Consider the following 22783-nt stretch of genomic DNA (forward strand, 5'->3'; position numbering starts at 1 on the left):
TGTGTGTGAGTGCTCTGTGTGGCTGGATGTGTAATCTGTGTCCATGTTTGAGAGGTGTATATGTGGATTTGTGCATGTGCCTACTGGGAAATACAAGCTCAACCAGGCTATCACATGGGGGCATGGAGCTGCAGAGGCCTCACCTCTCTCAGGCTACCAGATATCACCCAATTTTCCCATATCAGTAGATGTGTATATTTGTATATATCATACATATCCATATCATGTACACAGGTATATTTCATAGGGCTTCACACAGAAGAATGGCATTTCTACACATAGAATTGAGATAAGATAGATTAAAGCAGACAGGCAACAGCTTTCTCCCAAAGCATTTGCACAAAAAAATAAATAACAGTTACACTTTTCTTTCAGAGATTTCATGTTTCTTGCATCCTACCTAAGCATATCTGTACTGCAGCAGGAGGCCTGGTTACAGTATTGGTTGGCATTCCTGAGATACCTTGAATCAAATTAGCACAGGTAAGGGTGGCAGCAGAGATCTTCAAAGTCTCCTTGTTTTGATAAAAGTCTGCTTTCAGGTGCAGCTAAGCTAATGCAATCGTGTGCTGCAGGTACAAGGATGAATTCCTGTTTCCTGTCTCTCTGCTCTTCTGCTCCCTTCTCTCTACCAAGTACACATTTTCAGGCACGGAGAACTATGTTCATTCTGCGTGTCTTGTGATACCCTGCCCTAAAAGACCACCACATATGGTGCCTTTTTGATTAAAGTCATCACCTGCAGGGAAGGATTTGCAAAACTTGTGGGCTTGCGTTAGACGTGGCTGTGAGGCAGCGTAACAAACAGAGTGAGACAGGTCCAGACTGTCTGGGTCTGTGTGATCACTGAGCAATGCATAGAAGAGCAAAAAGCACCAGTTCAGACTGTCTGAAAACACAGAGATCTAAAACCAGGCTGAGATCAGGTGCTGGTAAAATTAAGACAGAAGGTAGCTTCATTTCTGACAACAACTTCTGAAGTCCTGAGTATTTTAGTAATCTGGGTTAATTCAAATGGAGGGTGTTTACTCCTAAACCAGTAATACAGAACTTTAAGAAGAATTTTACTTCACACAAAAGCTAGTCATACCCCCAACATGTTTAACACAGCCTCTGAAGATGACAACAACATTGAAGGCTAATGAGTGACCCTGAACTGGGGGGATGAGGGTGGGAGTGGACAGGGTAAACAGATCAGCGATCACATTGTGATTGGGTGAAATTTGGGTTTAGGCATACTACTACGGGCTCTCATTTTCCACAGTGCAGTGGGATGCCAGAAAATGGTATCACGATAATACAGCCCTTTCTAAAAAAGGCCACGGAGCCAGACTGCTAACCATATTTAGCACTACTAAATTGCGATTGGCACCAGCAAGCCTTGGTTGTCACCCACTGACATTTTGTTCAGCCCTAAAAACGAAAACAGTTGCCTGGACTGTTTCAAACTATGAGAGTCACTGGGGAATCACAGATAGGGAAAGAGAAAGATAAGGCAAAGTAACAAGTTCATCAGGACTTAGGATCTCAGAGCTGCCACAGCCAAAAGGGGTGGTTCTGTGTTTCTGAGGTGGTGAAAGGTGGCCACATATGGCAGCAGGGTCACAAGAGGTGTCTGCAGCCAGATGAGGTGAACACCCACCAGGGAGAAACAGTGCCTGCCCCATCTGCACCCCTGAACCTCACTGACACACAGTAGCTGTTTGTCTGTACTCACTATCAGTATGAAATGCTCACCATAAAACTCACCACAAAATGCGTTCGTGGGTCCATGCTGGCAGTAAAACACGACTGCTTTCCTTTCCTCCTTTGCTTCCCCAGCTTTGGCTGAGGAAGGATGACACTGGGAGCTGTTCCCTGAGGCTTGCCCTTGGTGGCTGGTGGAACCTTTTCCCTGTGCAGTGGAGGGATGAGCTGGGGAGTCTCCTGGGGGTCTCCAGGAGGTGGGCAAGCAGATCTGCCTGACTGCTCAGCTCTGGGACGTTCCTGCTCTCTTTTCTGTCCACCCTGTTTGGTGGACAGATTGGAAACCCGCCATTGCTGTCTGCATCACCTGCTCAATCTGGTGAAAATGGGAGCTGGGGTGACAATTCCAACAGCAGAAACCACAAACTGGTGTGAGCACCAAGGGGAATTAAGTTGTAAAGGGAAAACCACCATCAGAGAGCAGCAAGGAGCTGATACATGGCTCTGGGAAGGGTTTTGATCTTCTCCTCTCATACAGGGGGCACAGAGTATTATTGCTTCTGCCTCTCATCTTGTCTGTGAAATACCACTCCAGAACTGACAGTGTTAACAAATACAGTGAAAGAGACTGCTCTGTAAGCTGAGCTACATGGTCACATGCACAGGTTTTATTTTTAACATCCCAAAACTACTTGATGTTTCTGCCTGGGCTTGCTCCGTGTCCTTCTGTTCTCTTCTCTTTCTTTGCTTGCAGTTCTCCCTCACCCACCTCACTTCAGCCCAGCTGAGCACAACCAGGAGAGCAAGTGTTTGGTACACACACAGGGGCTCTATGATCAAGGTAAGGTTTTTTAAATAGAGTTGGAGTTTTTACTGGACAGACCTTATGCAGTGTAATGGTTACTCTATTGAGCTGTGAAAATCAAGACATCTTCAGAACAGCCTTAGTAATTAAGATGAAGTAGAATAACCATGAGATGTCTTAAATGACACCTTAAAACAGAGGCAGCTGGTAACTGTGAGCACTTTTGTGACATACTACTCTAAAAAAAACCCCTCCATAATATATTCAGTAGATTAGCTGTAGTTTGCAGTACTGTATCCAGGGTTTTAAAAACTAAGATGCTGATTGTAACATGGGAGCTTCAGCAGCGGGTCAGATGATAAATCAAAAATTCAGTCTCTGTAATTTTCAGGAAACTCTGAAGAGAAGTAAGACAAGGAGATACAGTAAGGGTCAGGGGAAAGGCAAGAGCAATCTTGTGGCAAAAATGCTCAGACTTAAAATCTAATGAGTTTTGTAGACTCAGACTGCAAACTTTATGTTGGCAATCCAGACTGAATGAATGGTGAAGTAAGAATTACAAGGGTTACAGGTAGTACTGTACCATTTAGTCTTGTGGCTGCTTAACAATTTTTATTCATGAATCTCTTCTCTTTTATGTTTTTTTTATGACTTAGACCTTAACCAAAGCTCTGAAATTCTCTAAACTGAGCACCTGCCTTGGGCTGCCTTATGTTTTGCTTAAAGCCATTCACTAGATTGTCTCAGTAAGTTTTCAGAAAAGTATGTTAATGAGATTGTTACTGGAGTGTAAAATAGAACCTGAGCCAAAGGAGAAAAACCCATGGTTTGGACCATTCCTTTTTTTCCCTCAAACTGCAACTAGACTGGAACTTACTGTTTTAAAGCATTTGCTGAACTCAAACCAAGACCAAACTGACTTCCCAGTTACTGATGCAAAGTAAGAGTTTGCCTGACTCATGTGCCTACCAAGGACAGCACAGGGCCCCCTCCCATGCCCAAGGAGCAGCAGAGCAGCTCCATGTCACAGCCTCCTGTCCTGTCTGTCTCCCACATGACTCCCCAACATGCCCAACACAAGATGCTGATTCTGGGCTACCCTGCACCATGCCACCAGCTCAGGGGACCACTTCAGCACCTGAAATTTTTGAGTGGGTTTGTCTTAGCTGAGCTATGGCTACATTGCACCAAGTAGGGAGGAGCATGAAATATTGCTGATCCAGGTCTCATAGTGGGGAGTGCAGGGTGAGGTTTCCACCAGCAGTGCCCTGTGTTATCTGTGCCTCACTACTCCAAACTCTCCCCTGTATTTCCTGTACCAGCGCTGGTGCATTTCACCAAACAGAAATTGCACGAGCAAGTTTTGGTGCCTGTGTGCAGCACAGATTTTCCAGGTAGGGAGGAGGCCTGATGGTGTAACAGCTTCTCTTGAGCTCCATGGTCCTGCATGTCAGGTTTAGGGAGCTGAAGAGAAGGTGATGTGTTGCTGTGAGAACCTGAGTAGCGGGTGTGCTCTGGAAGGAAAGCAAGGAACATAGATTGAAGTCTTTGCCCAACTGATGGACTATACTGTGGACTTACTCCATCCTTGAAATTTTAAAGTGTTTTTTTCAGTAAAAAGCAATTCCAACCTGTTCAGTAAGTTTGAACTAGTGGCTATTGCCATGAAACACCACAGCCTCAGCCAGATGATCCCCAGCTAAAAAATAGAGGGAGTATCTCCATAATTGTCACAGCTTCATTCTTCCACCTTTGGGTTTATCTAACAGGTTAGTTGTCTTCTGGGAAACCTTTTCCCTCCTCACGTCTTATACTGAGGATTTGAGGTTCACCAGGATTGCCCTGGAATCAAAGTGCCTCTGTAAAATCCATGTGAACTTTTTCAAGGTCACCTCAAAACTAGGGCTTGCTCATGCTCGCTAGAGGGTTATTAACGTTGTTGATCACAATTTCATCTATACCTTTTATTCTCTCTTTCCACCTACCCTGAGCTGTACCATATTCACTGCCTGACTCATTTAAATCTTGGCTGGTAACATATATGTGCAAGATCAGTCCAAATGGCAACTGCAGAGCAGGTGTGCCAGAAGGACAGTGACCTGCTATGCCTAATGCCAAGGCGGTCACCCAGGCTGTCCCTGCTGTCGGTGTTGAGGGGTGGGGTTTGACTTACTTAGGGGTCACTGTGATTCCAGGTGGTGGCATGCTTGGATTTGCTTTTTATTTTGTGTCAAAGAACAGGACTTAAGAAGACCTAGGCTCCTGTACAAATGCAGTACAGTATGGTTTCCAATGGGCAGTGCTGTTGGTTAGAGCATAGTGCTGATAACACCAAGGTTGTGGGTTTGATTGATCCCCATATGGGCCATGACTTAAGAGTTGAACTCAATGATCCTTGTGAGTCCCTTCCAACTCAGAATATTCTGTGAAATCATAGTGTTTTCATCCTCAGCTCTAAAAAATAAAAGTATCTGTTTAGCAAAGGAGACCCAAGTCTGATTTCTTGCCCAGGTTGTTAAGAAGTAGTGACTGAGGAAGAATGGTGCACGAAAGGAAAATGTCTAGTTTAAGGAGACTTAGATGGTGTCCTAGAAAATGTAATTCTGCAGCAGGCTCTGCCAGGGTTTTTGTGCAGGATGCATCAGCTGCAAGTGAAACATCAGAACCTGAACATCTCCATGATTGGCATGTATAGTTATTTATATAAAATATTATATATATAATATTATATAAATTTATATAAAATATTAGTTATTTTCATATTTCTGTTCTTTATTTGTATATTTGCCAAATAGAAGCAACAGTATCTTTCAACCTTAAGGGCACCTCTAGTACTGCAAAGATAAATTCTTTATTGATTGTGAACCCTCTCAGATCTAAGATATTAAATATACTGAAAAACCCTGTAAGAAAATTAATAGCTCTGTTATTAATTAATTATTTACCTCGAGATTTCAATATGATAAAAATGAGATAAACATTATATACTCGGTAACAAGGATTAAAAGAAATAGAGAACATCACCTATCTGCCTATACATTCAACAAAAGCATTCACATTCCTTCTGTTGTAACATTATATGTAACTTTATCATTCTTGGCTCCAGCATCTGGATGCAAATTTTCCTGAGATTTTTTTAAGAACTCATTATCCTGTTGTAAAATTTAACAAGATTGTTTTAAGTTTGTTCACAATCTCATCTCAGAGGCACTCATTAGGGTCATTATCTGGGGTTTCTGAGTGGCCCTTTTTCATGCTTCTTCAAAATGGGAGGTATCCCTTGATTCTGCAAAGAGCTCAGTTATGATGTATGACCTTAGTATGTTAAATGATCAGTCACATATAGCACATACCAAATAAGAAAACACTTGTATTATTTTGGCTAGTTGACTGCAACTGAATTAAGTGTATATTTCCTGAAAATAAATCGTAATTGGTTTGTAAACTGTCAGTTATTGTTACTGAACAGATCTGCTCCAGACACAAACATAGCTGCAGTTAAAATAGCAGCTGTATATTTTTAAGCCTTACTTGATTTGCTGTCTTGACAGTCTAAAAATAAAGATTTACTGAAGTGGACAGACTGTGGACTGTAATTTGCATCCTTTCTTGCACAGTAGCTTGAACATGATTGAACTTAGCGTTTCTGGTTTGCTATTTTTTTTCTAACCCAGATCTTAAAAGATTTTGCAAGTTGCAGGGAAACAAGAAGTGTACATCTTTAGAGAAACATTTCATCACCTTACATATCTGTGTGTCACCTTCCTCTGGATGTTATGTATCAAACTTACCGAGGAAAAAATTTGTAAACTTTCTGCTGAGGGTTCTGAAAGTTGTAGTTTGTGTGCTGACACTAATACTATCAACTAAATCACAGAGCTAACTAGATCATCAATTAAAATACCAAGCTCCTGATTATCGGCATGTCAGAATAGAAGCAGCATTCAAACCCTGATAAATATCAGGAAAAAATTCTCTGTCCCTTCCTCCTGTCCTCTAGCTTCACAGATTTAACAATGAGAAGAGAGACATAGACATATTTTGTCTGAAAAGAACAGCATATGCAAGTTAGAGATGAGGTAAACTCAATTAAAAAAATACCTGAATAATGATGAAGACTGACTCTGCATCTGAATGCTCTGATATGGTCACTTTTCATAAACAAAGCATGTATTTTCTTTCTCTACATGTGATTCAGATGGAGTTTCTTTCAGCATACAGCAATGTGAAAGCAGGCTCCTCTCCAGAAACTTTGCAATCAGTCCTTTCTGTGTTTTGGAGAAAAATAAGGCCTGTGCCTTTGATGTAGTTTTATTTATCAGTTATTTCTCCCCAAGAGTTACTTTTGCAGTGGAAAGTATTGTTCACACAATACATTCATGTTTTTATTGCGGTGTAATGTAGCCAGCCTTCCTGTGACCTTATGCAAGTCATGACTGGGACTATTTTTAGAGATTATATTTGCAGCAAAATGCTACAAGAATGAGAGCAGCAAGGATGCTGCCAATATGAAATAAATCTATCTGTGTCTCCTGCTTCTCTGAGCCACATAAATGTAGGTGTAACAAACAGCCTAAATCAGGACAGATGCCACCCTGAACCACGTGTATTTAAGGGCTGGATGTGGCTGAGGCCACCCTGGCCTGCACTCTGGTGTCACCCCTGTGCAGAAGCCAGTTCTTCCCAAGACAGGGCAGGGATGTTATAATGGGCAGATACAAAATACTGTTTTCTGCATCACTGTCTGGAGCTCTTTCCATGCAAAGGTGAAGGTACCTGAGCCTTATACTTCAGTGTAAGTCTCTGAGTAAAGGGACCACCAAGGGTGTGTTCCTTTATCCTGCAGGGCCAAGAGGGAATGGGGTTGATTCACTAGGAGCTGTAAGCAGGCATTGATCAGCACTGGAAATTGCAAAAGTTGGAACAAAGTTGTGTTGAGCAATTAATACACATCAAATTCAAACACGAGTGTGTGGTCTTTAGTGCAGGATCCCAGGAGCATTGCCTTTACCAGACATCTTTCCTTCTCCGGTGTTTTTGTGACTTCCATTGCCAGGGTGTGAAAGTGTGAAAGACAGCAAGTTAAGACAGTACTTTCATGAAAGAGGAGGAGCAGCTTCATATAGCATCTCTTCTCCTTGAGCCTGAGCCCATCTCCTCTGCAGCACAGCTCTCCTAAGGGCTAGGTCACTTAAGCCTGGGGTTGCAAAAGCACTCATACCTAGGTAAACACTACTGTGTTCTCTTTAATCTTAGCTAAGAAGAACCCAAAGTCTTAATTATTTTGCTACAAATATCTGTTTTTTCTCAGAGCCAAACAAGAGTCTATTGGGCCTATGGTAGTTCCTATGGCATAGAAGATGTGGTGGGAAGACTTGTCAAAAATCTTTTTCCCATTTTCACAAAGAAAGAACAGCGCCCTCTGTCCTATTTGAAAACAGAACTCCAGTTCCTCCTTATAATTAGCTTTTCCACTTCCACAAAGACTCACGGTGGGCTGAATCAAGCTGGAATGCAGCCCTTACAGCAAGGAGCAGGAGGTTAGACGTCGGGAGTTTGCTGCTTGCAGCTGCTCTTCTTTGGGCCAAGTTACTAATACCCTGTTGAAGATATCCAGGGAAGTAGCTCTAAGCAGTGACTGAGCAGCCTCTAGTTCTATAATCCAACAACTGTGTGTGAGGGGAAAGGACCCCGTAAACAACATCTCTTACAGACATTGTTGAAGAAAACTTCAGGGCTGGATGGACCTCTGGTTTGACCCAAAATTTCATTTCTTATGTTCTTGAATTTTGTACAACAGGAGGCATGTCTCATGATAACCACCATCTCCATTCACTTACTGTTGGACTGTGCTGGACTGTTGGACTGGTTTTCCATTTGTAGGAAGGATTAACAGCTATTATCTGGAATTACTGCAAGAGTAGATATATTATGAGCAAGGGGAACTGAGATCTTTTTGAAAGAGGTCTTGTAAGTGCATTATTTTTACATTAAACTGATTTAATTGACTGGGGAAGAATGAGAAATGCAATAATTAAACTGAAGCCAGTGGTTCATTGTGACACAAACATAGTAATCTGGTAGTGATAACCTTTTATCGTGTTCTTTTACTTCTGCTTTTTGCTGTTGGACATCAGGAAAAGGTTTTTAAGGGGAGGAGAGAAAAAAATTATATATATACTTGAAGCCATATTATTATGGAAGTGTGAGAACAGAAATTTAGTCTCCCTTAAGACATTTAATTAATACATGTAAATAATATATATAACATATATTAATTATATAATAAACTCATTTAAATTTCTGAAACATTTGGTTTGGCACAACAACTTGTTCTTTTAATCCAGTCTGTTGGTTGCAAATTTTAAATTCATGGAGCTGCCTGGTGGCAGCTGAATTTATGAAACGGAGACTAGTATTATTTATTCTTGTTGCCTAGGACCTCTTTTTCTGTTTTCTGGCCCCTTGTGGTGTCACTAACACCCTCATAAAATGCATCTAAAATGTGATCAACTTAGAGTCACCTATTAAGTACCAGGCAGTGTTTGACACTGACTTGTCAGAAGTACATAAGGTGAACTAGAGAAAGCAGAGCAGTGGTGACCAGTTTTTATATGATCATGATCTAAAACAAATCCCGAAGGGAGAAAAATGGATTCTTTCTCAAAGAGACACCATGTGAAAGACACGAGCAGGCTGGCCTCCCCTGCACCGTCGTATGAAGGGAAAAGCCCTGTCGAGATTAGACCTTTGTCGCTCCCCATTTGCCCTATCTGCACAGGGTGGTATGGAGAGGAGCATGGAATAAACCATACCTGCCATCTTCTCCTTCCTCCTATCAGCATTCACTGGTGGCAGCAAAGGGAAGAAAGGTGAAAGACAGTTTGTAAAAAAAAAAAAAGAAAATGGATTTATTGGAGTGAGTATAACCTTGCAACAAGCCTCCATTACACTCTGGAGCTTCACTCCAAAACTCACATCAAGACATCACTTTATTACAGGTTTTGAATAAAGTAGAAGTAGCAAATAACCTGCTTGAAGGAAAGTTCCCTGCAGTCTCTGTTCCACAACATGCAGGCATCATCAAGGGGCATGAAGGTAAATCAGGAAAGCAGAGTAAAGAAGCCTAGGCAAATTAGCATTTACCCAGGCTGTTTTCCGCACTGGGAACTGGTATCCTGAAAATAATTCTCACTCTCAACCTTGCTGGTGTAGAGCAAAGGGAGGTTCATTTGTGCAACATTCATGTTTTTGTGGGAGAGAGGAAAAAGGAATGTAATTTTTCCTACTCAATGCTGAGGAAGTGGAATGCTCCTTCACTGTGCCTCTGGCAATCTTGATTTCAGCACCTTGGTTTAGAAAGACCCAGTGTAAATACTGGGATAGAAAACCACTCACTCCCAAACCCTGGCTGCTTGGGCTAACAAGTAAGGACCTTATCTATATCTGTGCTGCTACCAGGCCACGCTGTACTGTGGGGATCAGAGCTGATATGTGACTGTACAGAGCTGGCAGTCATTTGCCCACAACCTTATTCCTGCTAGGAGTGCATGTGAGCACCTAATGTGTAGAAATCAAGGACGAGCACGGAGGGTCTGTGGCCATCTTTGCTCCTTCAGGCAATAACTCTTGTCTTGTCTTTGCTACACACAGCACCGGGCCCAGAAAGCTCCCCCTGGGCAGCACAGACACTGTGAGAGATGTTTCAGCCGGCACTGCCGCGCACCAGTTGAGATCTCCGTCTCCTGCGTGGTGATCAGCTGCCGCCTTCACTGTGGGGCCACCTTCCACATGTGCAAGGAGGAGGAGCACCAGTTGCTCTGTCCCTTAGAGCAGGTTTCCTGCCTCAACTCAGCTTATGGTTGCCCTTTTTCCATGGCCCGCTTTAAGCTGGGGAAGCACCTCCAGGTCTGTCCAGCCAGTGTTGTCTGCTGCTCGATGGAGTGGAATCGCTGGCCAAATGTGGATTCAGACACCACCCTCCACAAGAATATTATGAAGGAGACCTTAAATGAAGAGTGTCTGGACACAGCCTTGGCACTGAGAGACCAGAAGGTACTTTTCAGGACTTTGAAAATAGCCGAATTGTTTCCAGAGTGGAGGAAAAAGGATGAAATGGAAGAGCTTTTGGATGAAGCCACGGGTGGTGAAGCAGGTGCTGTGGGGGGAGTCGCCTGTGGTTCCCAAGAGGGCAAAGACCAGTTGCCGGAGCTCAGCCAACGTGAGCGTGAAGAGCTGGCAAAGGACAAAGAGGGAATGGACCTGGGAAGTTACAAAACCTGGGAGAACATTTTCAGCAAAGAGCTCCTGGCTTGCCAGGTTGTGGGCTCAGCAGCCAGCACAGGACAAAAGACAGATGAGGCTTCCAAGAAGACAGCACCAGCCTCTCATGGTACCAGCTCCACAGAGAAGGCAAAGGAAGGACCTGACGGTGCAGAAGAGGCAAAGGACCAAAAGCCTGAACAAGTAACACCAAGTAGAGAACTGAAAGGAATGGCTCCCTGGCAAGACGGGGTCCTGGAGAGGCTGAAGAAGGAAGTTGGTGTAGGTGATTACAACATGTATTTGGTACATCATGGTGGAATGCTCATCCGCTTTGGCCAGATGGCTGCTTGCACTCCCAAAGAAAAAGACTTTGTCTATGGGAACTTGGAAGCCCAGGAGGTGAAGACTGTCTACACCTTCAAAGTGCCAGTTAGTTACTGTGGCAAAAGAGCACGACTAGGAGATGCACTGGGCCACAAGATGCCAACTTCAGACAAGTCAGTGGATACCTCAGAACTGGGAATAAACATAGAAGAACTACCTAAGACAAATATAGTTGAAGCGACACTGCTGTGTGCTCTGGAAAAAGAGCTGAAAGGCCATGAGATTTCTGAAGCAAGGGGTATCGATGGACTCTTTGTGGATTTTGCAACACAGACATACAGCTTTTCTTTGGAGCCCTTCTCCTCCAATGCTGTTCTAGCAGATGTTCTGGATGAAAAAAGCCCACAAGAACTCCACATGGAGCTCTACACTGATTGTGTAACCAGAAGACACAACAAAAGCAGTTCGGCTTTCACGTTCACTTGCAGTCATTTCTTCAGGAGAGATGAGTTCCCATCCCACTTCAAGAATGTGCACGCTGATATCCAGTCATGTCTGGATGGATGGTTCCAGCATCGCTGCCCACTGGCCTACCTGGGATGTCCTTTTGTTCAAAATCACTTCCGCCCTGATGGACTTAAGGCCAAGGTTATATACAGCAAGCCTCTCAAGACATTTGCTATTAAGCCAGAGGTGGACACCCTTCTTGCTGAACCAGGAAAGTGCAATTTCACAGTGGATCGTCGAGGAAGAAGTAAGGACTTGCTGAGCAGCCTCCCTGTGGAAGTGCTCAAGTACATTGCGGGATTTCTGGACAGCTTCAGTTTATCTCAACTGTCACAAGTGTCAGTGCTCATGAGGGACATCTGTGCCACTCTTCTTCAAGAGAGGGGAATGGTCCTGCTGGTCTGGGAGAAAAAAAGATATTCCCATGGTGGTACTTCGTGGAGAGCTCGCAAAAAGGCAAGTGACTGTGACACTGGGAAAAAGAGATGAGAGTTCTCATCAGATAAACATAAGAAGGTGTAACTAGGCATCTTCTGACTGGCAGAAAGTCCCCACCCAAGCTTGTCTTGAGTAACCCATTTGCATGTGCACCATTTTTAGGCACTGGGAACTAAGAATTCCTGATATTTAAGCATTACCCATGGATTTTTTAAGAACTTGATGTTCATACATTTTTGTTCTTTACAAGCCAATCTAGGGTATGTCAAAATGCTTTAGAATGCCAAAAAGGTAAAGAACAAGGAGAGATGACTCTGAAAGGGGCTCAGGCATTCACATCAAACCCCAAGGTTTGGTTAGTTGTTTATAGGATTACCATGGGTGAGGGAGCAGCATAGGTATAGGAAACCACCTTCTGCAAAGCTGGTCTCCCACTGTTTGTACTGGAAAATTGCTACCCTTATTGGCTGTTTAGGTTGTTTAGGAAGAAATACTTAAACACAACTCAGTCTAAGTCCTAGCTGAACATTAGTTATTACAGGGGGGTTTTTCTAGCTGATAGCCTTGCAGCTGTTCTAACATCAAATCGTATAGTGATAGAAACATTTAAGTTGTAAAAGACCTCTGAGATCATTGAGTCCAGCCATTAACCTAACACTGTCAAGTCCACCATCACGTAAAACTGAAAGAGTAGCATGACGCACTTCAGCCTGACCAAGCAGACAAGACAGAGATCTAGGAGTAAGAATTTAGAGATCCAGGAGAGACTCCCAGAAATTATCTAAGGACCTGGCTTTCAAGCAGAGCCCTGTAGATCTCTAATTTTTGATTCTTATCAAATGGAAGCGTAGCAGTTCATGACTTCTTATTAAGATAAAGTACTCTCTTTTAAGAGAAAACTTGAAGCATGGTGAGTTCAAAAATCTGTGTAACGAAGTGTTGGTGGCTGCAAGTTGAATTAGCCCAATCCAAACCAGGAATTAGCCACTGAAATAATTTACTGGAGGATGTGGCTTCTTTCAGTAAAAGGAAGACATTCTAGCCACCCAATCATAGAGCAAGTAACTTCAGTTATTGTAGTACAACTTCAAACCAGCAGCATTGAATTTAAGGACTCTCTAACCCTTTTCATGTTAGCTGTCTGTACTGACCACACAGTAATCTTGTTTCCAATGCACAGACTCTGCTTGAAAACATTGTTTGTAATTCCAAATTTCTTGACTACTGTGTATCATAGCTATTATTACTTAGAACTAGAGCAGGGTCAGGCAATCTTCAGCATGGCACGTCCACATATTATCCTTCTTCCTGAGGAAGAAGCATTTTTATGGAGAAGAAATCTTTAAAAATTAATTTGATTTAATATTAAAGTCAATCATGGTTGTATCACTACATGCTAGTATATCACTAAGTGGTGCATGGGATCACTGCAAACAAGAAGTTCAAACAAGTTGAACTGCACATTTCTATTTTCTACAAGTTTGTATGTCCTCTAGTAATAACTTTAACCTTATATTTCCCAGAGTTTTCTGGAGTGGGGTGAATAATAACAGTGTTGTAATGGTAATTGCTTTGTAGTTGCCAATAGGTGCTTTGGAAGGTCTTTATATTGTCAGGTTTCTTTGAGACACATATCACATAAGCATGCTTGGATCACACCACACATGTGATGGAGTTTTCTGTAGAGGTGCAGTGGTCAGGTGTCCTCAATTTCCTCATGCTCTGCACTGGATTGACACCATGAAAATCATGATGTCAGTGACTTCCCCATTAAAAATGGCAGGTGATGACTAAAGCAGAAAAAACCAGCAACTATGAGATACATAACAATACAGACCCCATGTTTGTTTATGCCAGGCCTGCACAATCAGATGTTCACTAGCCTGTCCAGTATGAGTAATGCACACCCACTGTGAGCATGTATAGATAATTAAAATCTGCTTCTGTTTTTACCACCATCCTCATTTTCTCTCCCCAATTTCTTTCCCTTTCTCATATTAGATCTGGCAGTTCAGCAGCCTCTTCTCCAGAGTTCACAAATGGCAGCGCAGTGATGTCATGTGCATGTCAGAACACTTGAAGAATTGCCCCTTCTACCAAGTGGAGCACAGGACGGACCCCGTGCTGCTGACGGGCATGTCTGAATCTCGAGAACAGACTCGAAAGACTTTGGTTTCTACTTTCAAGCACAGAGTCTGAACAACCTGCTTGCCCTCTGCCATGCTCCCTTCAGGCATCTTCAGATAAAGATTTGGGAATTCAAGTGTAAAGACTGTTGCTTCCAACTTTCCTTTGGATGTACAAAACTTTCGTCTCCCTAGCTGTGTTTGAAACGTCCTGCTTTTTTTTTCCTGCATTAATTTAATTGTTGAAATGTCATCCACTGCTCACTAACATCACATACTTTCTGTTTATGTTTCTGTTCCTTGTTTAATACAGCATCTTGAAGAAAGCAATAGGGATCTTGTTTGAAAACGGCATCTTTGTAACCTCGAAGGTAGGCTGCTGCTCCTGTACCATGTGCCTGAGAGAAGCAAGAGCAGTTAATGTACTTGACTTGACTAGATCTAGAACACTTTGTTTCCATCTGTAAAGCCAAGCTCTAGGAGCACAGATAGATGCCCTTCTGCCTGGCAGACCTAGGGACTTGTAACCTGTTCTGAGGCATGGGCAAAAGAAAAGGACACGCCAAAATTAAGGGAATTTTTTAGAACTCCAGTGAGAACTGAGGAATTTGCGATTTTGCAGTTGTAAGTTGCAAATTCTAATTGTAAGCAATTGTAAACCATATGTCGAAGAAATACTATTCTTTTCCGTATAAGAAGAGACATTCAGCAACCCATTCAGTAACAGTACAGATAATGCTTGCTTTACAGAGCAGAAGAGTGGTTAAGATTTGGTTTATTTTTTAATAAATACACTAACTTAAAAACAGAATGGGCTTGTTGAGGCAACAGATGAGAGAAAGCAGGCATGTTACCAGCAGTGTCTGTCTCATTACACTATTTAAACCCATTTCAGTGGCACTAGAGAGAAATGCCATAGGTGTGGTGGTAGGTGGGATTCCTCTGAAATGGCCATGAACTTTTTCAACAGCTTAACAACAGCTTACAGCCACTGCACAGCCACAGCGGCGCTGACTCACACCCCTTTCTTCTGGTTCGTAGCCAGAAGTGCGAGTTTAGGACATGAGATCTGACTTCCATCTTACTGTCTCAGGCAGAAGAACCTCGCTGGGAGCTGGGATATCTGCTGGCTTGGACCACTGCTCTCCTCACCTGGGCTGGCCAAGTGAAAACTGGCTCAGGTGGATGGGCACACACCACGCTTGCCATCCCTGGTCTTGGGCATCTGGGATGAGTCAGCTATGCAAGAAGGAGCCCTCTCTTATCCACAGAGGTTGCTGATGAACCTGAGCTGAGTGCTTGGTAATCAAAGGCATGAATTGCATGGTGACTGAAACCATGCTGAGTGCAGCTACTCCTTGTCTACACTTACAGCTTAAGTGGTCCCTGTGAGATTTTTAACCATACGAGGATGTTTTTCTTCTCCAGACACACAGGGACATATTGTCTGAGTTGTGGGGACAGTGGATTGGTCCCAGGAGCAGAAGTAGCAGCAGTTCTTTTTTTTTTTTAATGTTACCCTGTTTTCTGTTGCTAGAGATCCCTTCTGGAAAGTCTCATAAAGCTATACACATGAGTGTCAGTATTTGTGCCACGTACTTGAAAATGAAGTCAAGATTAAGATTATGGATAATTTGGGAAGAAGAATAAAAAATAGTAGGATCTCAGAGTAAGTCAGTGTTCAAGGTTGTACAAGAGACCATGAAAAATTTCAGTCTATGAGCAATCTCTCACATGATCAGCCACTTGGATGCTGTGAACTGGTGTGGCTGCCCCTGGCTGCCCTGATATTGTGGCTTATGTTAGGTATGAATTGGGCTCTTTTTACCTTTACTGTCAATGTCATAAGCACCGCTTCCATTCCACTCCTGACCTTCTTCTGTCAGTTCCAGAGGGTTTTGTTCTTGTACCTCCCTGCTCCTGGAGATGGCATGACTTCAGTTCCAACTTTATTGCCACTGATTCTGCTTCTTGCCTATGCAGGAGGTGCCCAAGTCAGACTACAAGGAGGGCACAACCTTTGCAAATATGATGGTTCAGGGAGGAGTTCAGAGATAGGAATGTCACGACCTCTGTCTCTTGGGGTCAGCCAGGGTGTACATAGAACATCTAGGAGACTGGATCGTTTTCCTTCTGGTACTGCTATAGGATACACTGGAGTGACAGAGGATGTTAATTCACACAGAAAGAAACACGTTTTTCCCTGTGAATATATAGGTATACTTCTGTAAACTATAAATTTGGCTAACTAACCTTTAGCACATCAAGTGAAAGCTGAAAATCCACAATCATCTTCAGGTTATTCTGGTTAACCTGACCCTGGAATAGGCAAAGCTGTACAAAGAAGTGGAGATCACCCTTATACTGCTGTGTACCCACCTGGCCAATGTCAGCTTCTCACTTCATCTCGCATTTATCACTAGCAGAGAGCTGTGGGCTGGTGTTGGATGCAGTTTTATTAATCTGAGGGTGCATGCAAAGCTAGCTCAGTGTTGATGGTCCTATCCATTGGCAGAGTCAGCAGAAGCTTTAGGAGCTGCAAGGAAATTAATTTGCCTGTCCTGTTTACCTTGGTGAGCACAATGCTGGCTTATTTAAAAGGTAAGATGCTTCATTTTGGGTTCAGCAAGTCCTTAGCTCTTATTTTAAGTTTGTAATTTGGCCGATAAAACTCTTCCTGAATTTCAGCTTGAGGAATTTGATTAAGAGAAACAGAGCATTTAGTGTTTTTCAAAATAGGTCTATTGCTGTGGAGGGATCTGAACTGGAAAACGGGATCCAAGTCCAGCAAAGCATATAAGCTGCTTTTGGTCCAGACCCCACATTCTGGATCTTCATGACTTTGATCTTGCTTGTGCTGCTCACAAGTCTTGTGAAGGGCAAGAGCAATACTCTGCACACTCCAGGCTGACATGTTTTGCAGCATTTTCTCTCACTGGAAGAATGGGAAGTGAAATTATGGTGCCATGGAAATCAGAAATGTCAGAGTAGAGCAAAAACAGTCATGACAACAGAAGACAGGAAACAGAAAAGGTAATGGGTTTGGATAGAGGAGACCTGCCTGATTGTAGGTGTTATGAGAAGAGGCAAGCAGGGACAGGTAAAAGGGCACAGAAATGAAGGGAAGTGGGATATGGAAGAGGTGATGGAGCTGTAAATGATTTAGGAGGAAACAGTGCAATTCAACAGACACTCGGAGGATAAGAGTGATGTTTAGGAGAGCAGAGACATAAGGGGAATGGAGATTTTATATTTTATTTTATTTTGTTTGGTTTCTACTGACAAGATATTTGGATGAGCCTCGTGAACTCAGTGAAATGCAGATTGTGTTTTGAATTGTAATTTGTACAGTGGACCTCACTCTGTGGCACAGCCTCTGTTCTAGGTTAGAGTATTCAGCCAGCAGATCACTGAAACATGAGCTGAGAGGCCTCAGTAAAATCACAGAGTTATCAGTGCTGATATTGCTGTATGCTGCCAAAACAAGAGATTTCCTGGATAAACACTTCTCCTTGAGAAAAGGTCTGGAAATTCCCAGTCAGTGCTATACAGTAACATGGGGCAGATGATAATTTTTAAGGGGTGAAAGGGCAGGTCAACTACTGACATGTATCCTAAGTCTGGTTTGAAGGAAGAATTTTTTTACTGGGCTTCCAACACCCAAAACTGAGCACAGATGAGGTGAAGTTTAAGCAGTGACTATTATTTTGCAAAACTCTGTAACTCCTTGTTGCTTTCTTAAGAATAAAAATTATTATGGTTTAAAAAAAAATCCATTAAAATTCAAGTCTTAGCTTGTTTTCTTAGTTTCGTCACATTAATGTATGCTTTGCCTTTAAATCATATATGGTAGTTCCTGTACCCTCATATTCATTACTGTCCTTTCCTCTGATCCACTCTTTGCTATCATTTTCCTGGTTGAAGACTATTATTTATATTTATTTAATTTTGACAAAATAATTATCTTTATTTAGTTTTGACCCCATCTTCTTTGAAGTCACTTTCTCCTTCCTGGTATAGTTACTTAGAGATGAAAAACTTTCTTTTCTTTTAAAAATCCATATTCCAGATTGATGTTACATTATATATACAAACATTTGAAGAAAAGTTTTCTCCTTTCCCTTCACTTTTGTGGCTGTTCATCAGCATAGCTACAGAGGGTTTTTTGCTTCTTTACTTAGGGTGCACATTCCAGAAACATTGTGCATTCCTCTCAAAAATTCTGGGCATCTTTCACATTCAGTTTCCTTACTGCTGCAGTCCATGCTATAGAGTCTTAATTCCTTGGGGTTTAATTTCTTTTGAAACAAAACATGCATATGCAGTGCAGGCCTATTCTTATTTAGCTTCCCACTGAATTTATACATAAGGAAATTATGATCACACACTCTAAATTTATTTTTGATGACCACCTGCTCTATGACTTAATTGCTATTTACAACTAACAAATCTTTTGTAGGTTCAGTGATGGTTTTGTGAAGGAATTTGTCATGTCATGTTCAGAATCATAGGCCTGAGGCCCATTATGATCATGAGAGATTATCATAATGTTCATAACTCTGAAGTTAGTTTCTCCATGGCAGCACAGTTCTTACTGGGGTTTATCTCCTTTAATATTAGCTCTCTCCGTACATATCCAGGTATGAACTTGAGCGGTTCATGGCTGACACTGAGCTGCACCAGAGAAAAGCTCTTTTAACTTTCTGAGTTTTATCTAGGCAAGCTGTAATATCATTCATGTGAGACTAATGCACTATTTTTGTTTTCCTTTCTACCACTCCAGAACAGCAGAATTTCTAATACCAGTGATTACTGTTATTCACCATATTCCTTGTACTTGCATGATAGCTAATTTACGCTGCATATTATTTCCTACTAGTATCTGGAAGATAGTTACAAAGACAATGGAGCCAAAGTTTTCTCAGTAGTAGTAGGTGATATAACAAGGGGCAATGGCAACAAGTTAAGGTCTGGTAGGTTCAGGTTGAACTTTAGGAATTACTTTTTTACCAGAAGAGTAGAAAAGTAGCACTGGAACAGGTCCTCAGAAAGGTGGTAATATCTCCACCCTTGAAGGGTTTCCAGACTTGGTTGGACAAAATCATGGTGACCTGATTGAGCCAGAGGCTGAATCAGAGATCTCTGGAGGTCTGCTCCCACCATCACTTCTCTGATTCCACAGCATCACCTGAGATTCCCTGTAGTATACAGGCATCTGCCACTCTGGCCTCACCTGCTGAACTAGATTGTCCTTCGGCTGCCAGTATTGTCTGCTGCTGCTTTTCTCATCACAATGAGTATATTCTTTCCCCTTGTTGTCTAGGCCTCTGCTCATTGATGCCTCCTTATCTGTCATCACATAGTCATTTAACTGGTTTTCATCTCCCTGAGTAGGAAAACAGATGCACAGCCCTCTCCCAGCAGCTATAGCACCATTGAATGGTTCTCTTGAACATGACACCTATATGGTAAAGCTATAGTTACTAGCTAGCTTGGTAAGCTGCACAACTTTTCACCAGAGCTGTTCTTTATAGCCAGACTGACCCAGCATACAATGGATTGCAGCTCTGGAGACTGCAAGAGAGTCCCAGCTTTAGTAGGCATGTGGCGGGATTTGATTACAGAGAACTGCCAAGAGTGGCTTACAGCCCTGCAAAACAAAGTCCATCACAACTGCTGTGTCAGAGCCTCTCTGCAGGCAGCAAACCACAAGTCGTTTCACAGCCGCAGCACGGGCTGCAGACCTGCCCCAGCCCTCAGCACACACAGCTAATGGCCAAACCTGCTGCCGAAATGCAGTTTGGGCTCTACTGGAGCAGGTATATAAACAAATGACAGAAAGGAGCCTTCCCGTTGCAGACACAGCTGATGCATTTGCCTGAGGTGAAGGAGTTGCACAGATGCTTGAGCTCTGCTTCATTGGCTGAGATGAGTATGTGGGTGCCTTCTGAGAGCATGGATAATGCCACATGAAGGTCCAGGGGAACAGAGATCATCAGAGTCAGACTGAAGGGGAAGGCAAGGGCTCACAGGGTGTGCTCTTAGGTGTGTGATCTTACCCTGGAGTGGCAGCGGGAGAGCTAGTCAGAGCAGCTGGCCACGTCTGACAGCTCAGGACTCCTGAGCATAACTTCTGCAGGAAGAATTAATATTCCTTGTGAGGCTTTTCCAAGAAGGACTGACGTGGTGAGTGAGAACGGGACTGGGATGCAAAGGGTAAGTCTGTATCAAAAACCCGTGTCTGGCCAGCACAAGCTGGATGTCAGGAGGTTGTACTGGGAGAGCCGTGGCTGGGCGTTATCGTGGTTTCCTGCGGGTGTGTATGCACGATTTCAGCTAGCCACAGCAAGGGTGAGTTGTGTTACTGCGAGGAGAGGAAACAGACCAGCAGAGAAGCAGCCATGTTCTCTCCGTGTCTTTGAAAGACAGGGAAAAGGCAGTAGGTAAAATACCATCAGAGCTCATCCATTCCCTTTCTTGCAGCTAGGCTTTTTCCCCATGATGTTTTTTCCTGCAAAGCCAGGGCTGAATTGGCAACCGGTGGCAGCACTACACACCTGCTGGGCTGAAGGGGAGCTGGCTCATTCCACTGCGGAGTTCTTTCCAGCTGAAGAAGGTTTTTGGGGGTGGGGGGGCTGTGGGGGGAAAGAAAGAAACCAGCTTCAACTTCCAAGTCTTTCACAAAGTATTCTAAAAGGCAAGTAGGCAGAAAGGTGACTGCTTCCAGAGGCTGCTCAGTGGGGCCAGAGGAGATGACCTCACATGCAGAAGTGTGGTGGGAAAGGCTGATAAAATATTGACTTAAAGAAGGACCCAGCAAAAACTGCCCACTCACAGGTTGGGGAGGGGCACTCCTCAACCCCAGCTGGTTGTGCCCCACTTCCCTTATGCCTCCAGGATCCCCTGCTTGGTACAGAAAGAGTGAGCAGGTTTAAGTGTTGGGGGTTTTTTTCCCTTCAGCTTTGCCAGAGTGAAAGTGAAACTGCTGTCAGCCCCGCCAGCCAGGCCAGGGCTTCTGCACCCACAACCCCTTCCTAAAGGTGAATGTTGCTTCCAGAGGAGAGTAGTGCAGGGTGAGGAGGATCCATTGCCAGTATCCATCCCACACACAGAGTCCCTGATGCACGTGGACTGTGATGGGGGGAGGTGAACTCTGAGATCCCCACACTCAGCTTCCAGCGAGCTAGTGAGGCACCCTGCTGTACCTCCTGGTTTGCAGTCACTCTGTGGCTCTCCAGTGGGATCAGCATCACCCTGCTGCTTAGAGGACCCCACTGTGGCAGTTGGGACAAGAAGAGGATTCCTATGAGTAAGGAGGGAACATTGCTGGCTATCAGGTGGCCAAAAATCCATGTGGTTGGGGTATCACTTAGACTACAAGAAGTGAGCATGGGAGATGAGGGATGTACAGCAGTTTGGTGTCCACCCTGCTGCACCAGTCCCAGCATATCATCCAGCTGCATATGGCCAGGGAGGAATGGAAGTGCCTGGGGGCAACAGGAGTCCCATGTCCCCAGGCACTAAAATTTTGCCCTGCACCCTATCCCATCGCTCCCAACATTCAACTGTCAGAGGCAACTCACCTTCTTTCCCTTGTGGACAGACTTTTGTACTCAGCTATCAATAGAGCTGTTTATCTCCTCCAGAGCCTCCAAGCGTTCATGTCATTCCAGCAGTGCTGTCATTTGAGAGATATGTAATGATATTCTGACCTGCAACAATGCAAAAATTCCTCTCTCAAATGCATGTTTCGCCAGCCACTGACAAAGCTGAGATGGCACCTACAGCGTCACCTCCTACCTTAGCATCAGCTCAGCCCCAGTACAGACACCAGCCACCTACAGCTGCCTTGTTTCACACTTGGCCCTGGCAGAGCCCATCTCTGTGAGTGCTCATCTTAAGGCACCGGGTAGGCGTCAGGGGAAAAGGAGCAAGTTCTTCATCCTGCCTAGACCTCCTCACATCTCATCTACACACCACAGGGATCAAAACCTCGGAATCACACCACATCTCCCTGGTTCCCCATGCTTTCTTTCTGGTGTCCTCTCATACCCATTCTCTCTGTCCTACTTCCCCTTTCACTTCTTCAGCTTTTATTTCACTCCCTGAAGTTTTGAGGGAGCAAATATCTCATTTCCTTCAGGGGAAAAGAGATTTTATGACTGAAAGTGGAGTAACAGAAGTCTATAGCAAATGGGCTGGACCCCACTGGAGAGGCTCAAGAAAACAGCCATGCCCAAGGAGTTAGACACTCAGCTGGACTCAATATTCAGTTTAAGCCTGATGCTACTAGAGAACTATAGCCAAAAATGCTTCCCCCATTGGAGCTGTTGGGGTTCTCACTCTCCTTGCTGATGGGAGATTGCTCCTGTGCCTCCTCCTGACACAGCAGGGAAAAGCAAGCCATACTTGCAGTTTAACAAGTTATGACACATCAGTCCAGCCAGTATAACTGGCCCTGGGTCCGTGTGGCTTTGGCTCACTTGTGTCACGTCACATCTATGTACCTGACAAGAGCATGCACGCAGTTGCTAGGGAAGTTTAACTGTGACAACTCACTGATTGTTCAGCTGTTCCAGCCAACCCAACATCACTGGACCTCCTCTTCCTCTGCAGAGCAAAGGAGATTGCA

At 43.6% G+C, this 22783-nt stretch overlaps 1 protein-coding gene across 4 annotated transcripts; it reads left to right on the top strand.

Moving 5' to 3' along the window:
• Nucleotides 1–32: 32 nt before the first annotated feature.
• Nucleotides 33–17933, top strand: FBXO40 (F-box protein 40). Of its 4 annotated transcripts, none has more exons than XM_017814626.1 (4): nucleotides 33–483; nucleotides 2441–2527; nucleotides 10145–12043; nucleotides 14027–17933. In XM_017814626.1, the coding sequence occupies exons 2-4, from the start codon at nucleotides 2519–2521 to the stop codon at nucleotides 14222–14224; spliced, it is 2106 nt and encodes a 701-aa protein (XP_017670115.1). In that variant the 5' UTR covers nucleotides 33–483; nucleotides 2441–2518; the 3' UTR covers nucleotides 14225–17933. The 4 variants fall into 4 exon arrangements, 3 of the variants coding, with proteins under 3 accessions (XP_017670115.1, XP_017670114.1, XP_017670116.1); XR_001874712.1 differs by lacking the exon at nucleotides 33–483 and having other exon boundaries at nucleotides 1211–2527; nucleotides 14027–14522; nucleotides 15245–17933; XM_017814627.1 differs by lacking the exon at nucleotides 33–483 and adding an exon at nucleotides 1546–1630.
• The last annotated feature ends 4850 nt before the right edge of the window (nucleotides 17934–22783 follow it).

This window comes from Lepidothrix coronata, unplaced genomic scaffold, assembly GCF_001604755.1.
Source record: "Lepidothrix coronata isolate B3197 unplaced genomic scaffold, Lepidothrix_coronata-1.0 Scaffold46, whole genome shotgun sequence".
Lineage (NCBI taxonomy): Eukaryota > Metazoa > Chordata > Aves > Passeriformes > Pipridae > Lepidothrix > Lepidothrix coronata.

What these genes read in the sequence shown, in the direction of transcription:
- FBXO40 (XM_017814625.1), top strand. Translation starts at nt 2,336, where the DNA reads ATGGTCACATGCACAGGTTTTATTTTTAACATCCCAAAACTACTTGAT. An exon ending in ACAGGGGCTCTATGATCAAG is followed by an intron (nt 2,528 to 10,144) that starts GTAAGGTTTTTT and finishes TGCTACACACAG; the next exon opens with CACCGGGCCCAGAAAGCTCC. An exon ending in CGTGGAGAGCTCGCAAAAAG is followed by an intron (nt 12,044 to 14,026) that starts GCAAGTGACTGT and finishes TTCTCATATTAG; the next exon opens with ATCTGGCAGTTCAGCAGCCT.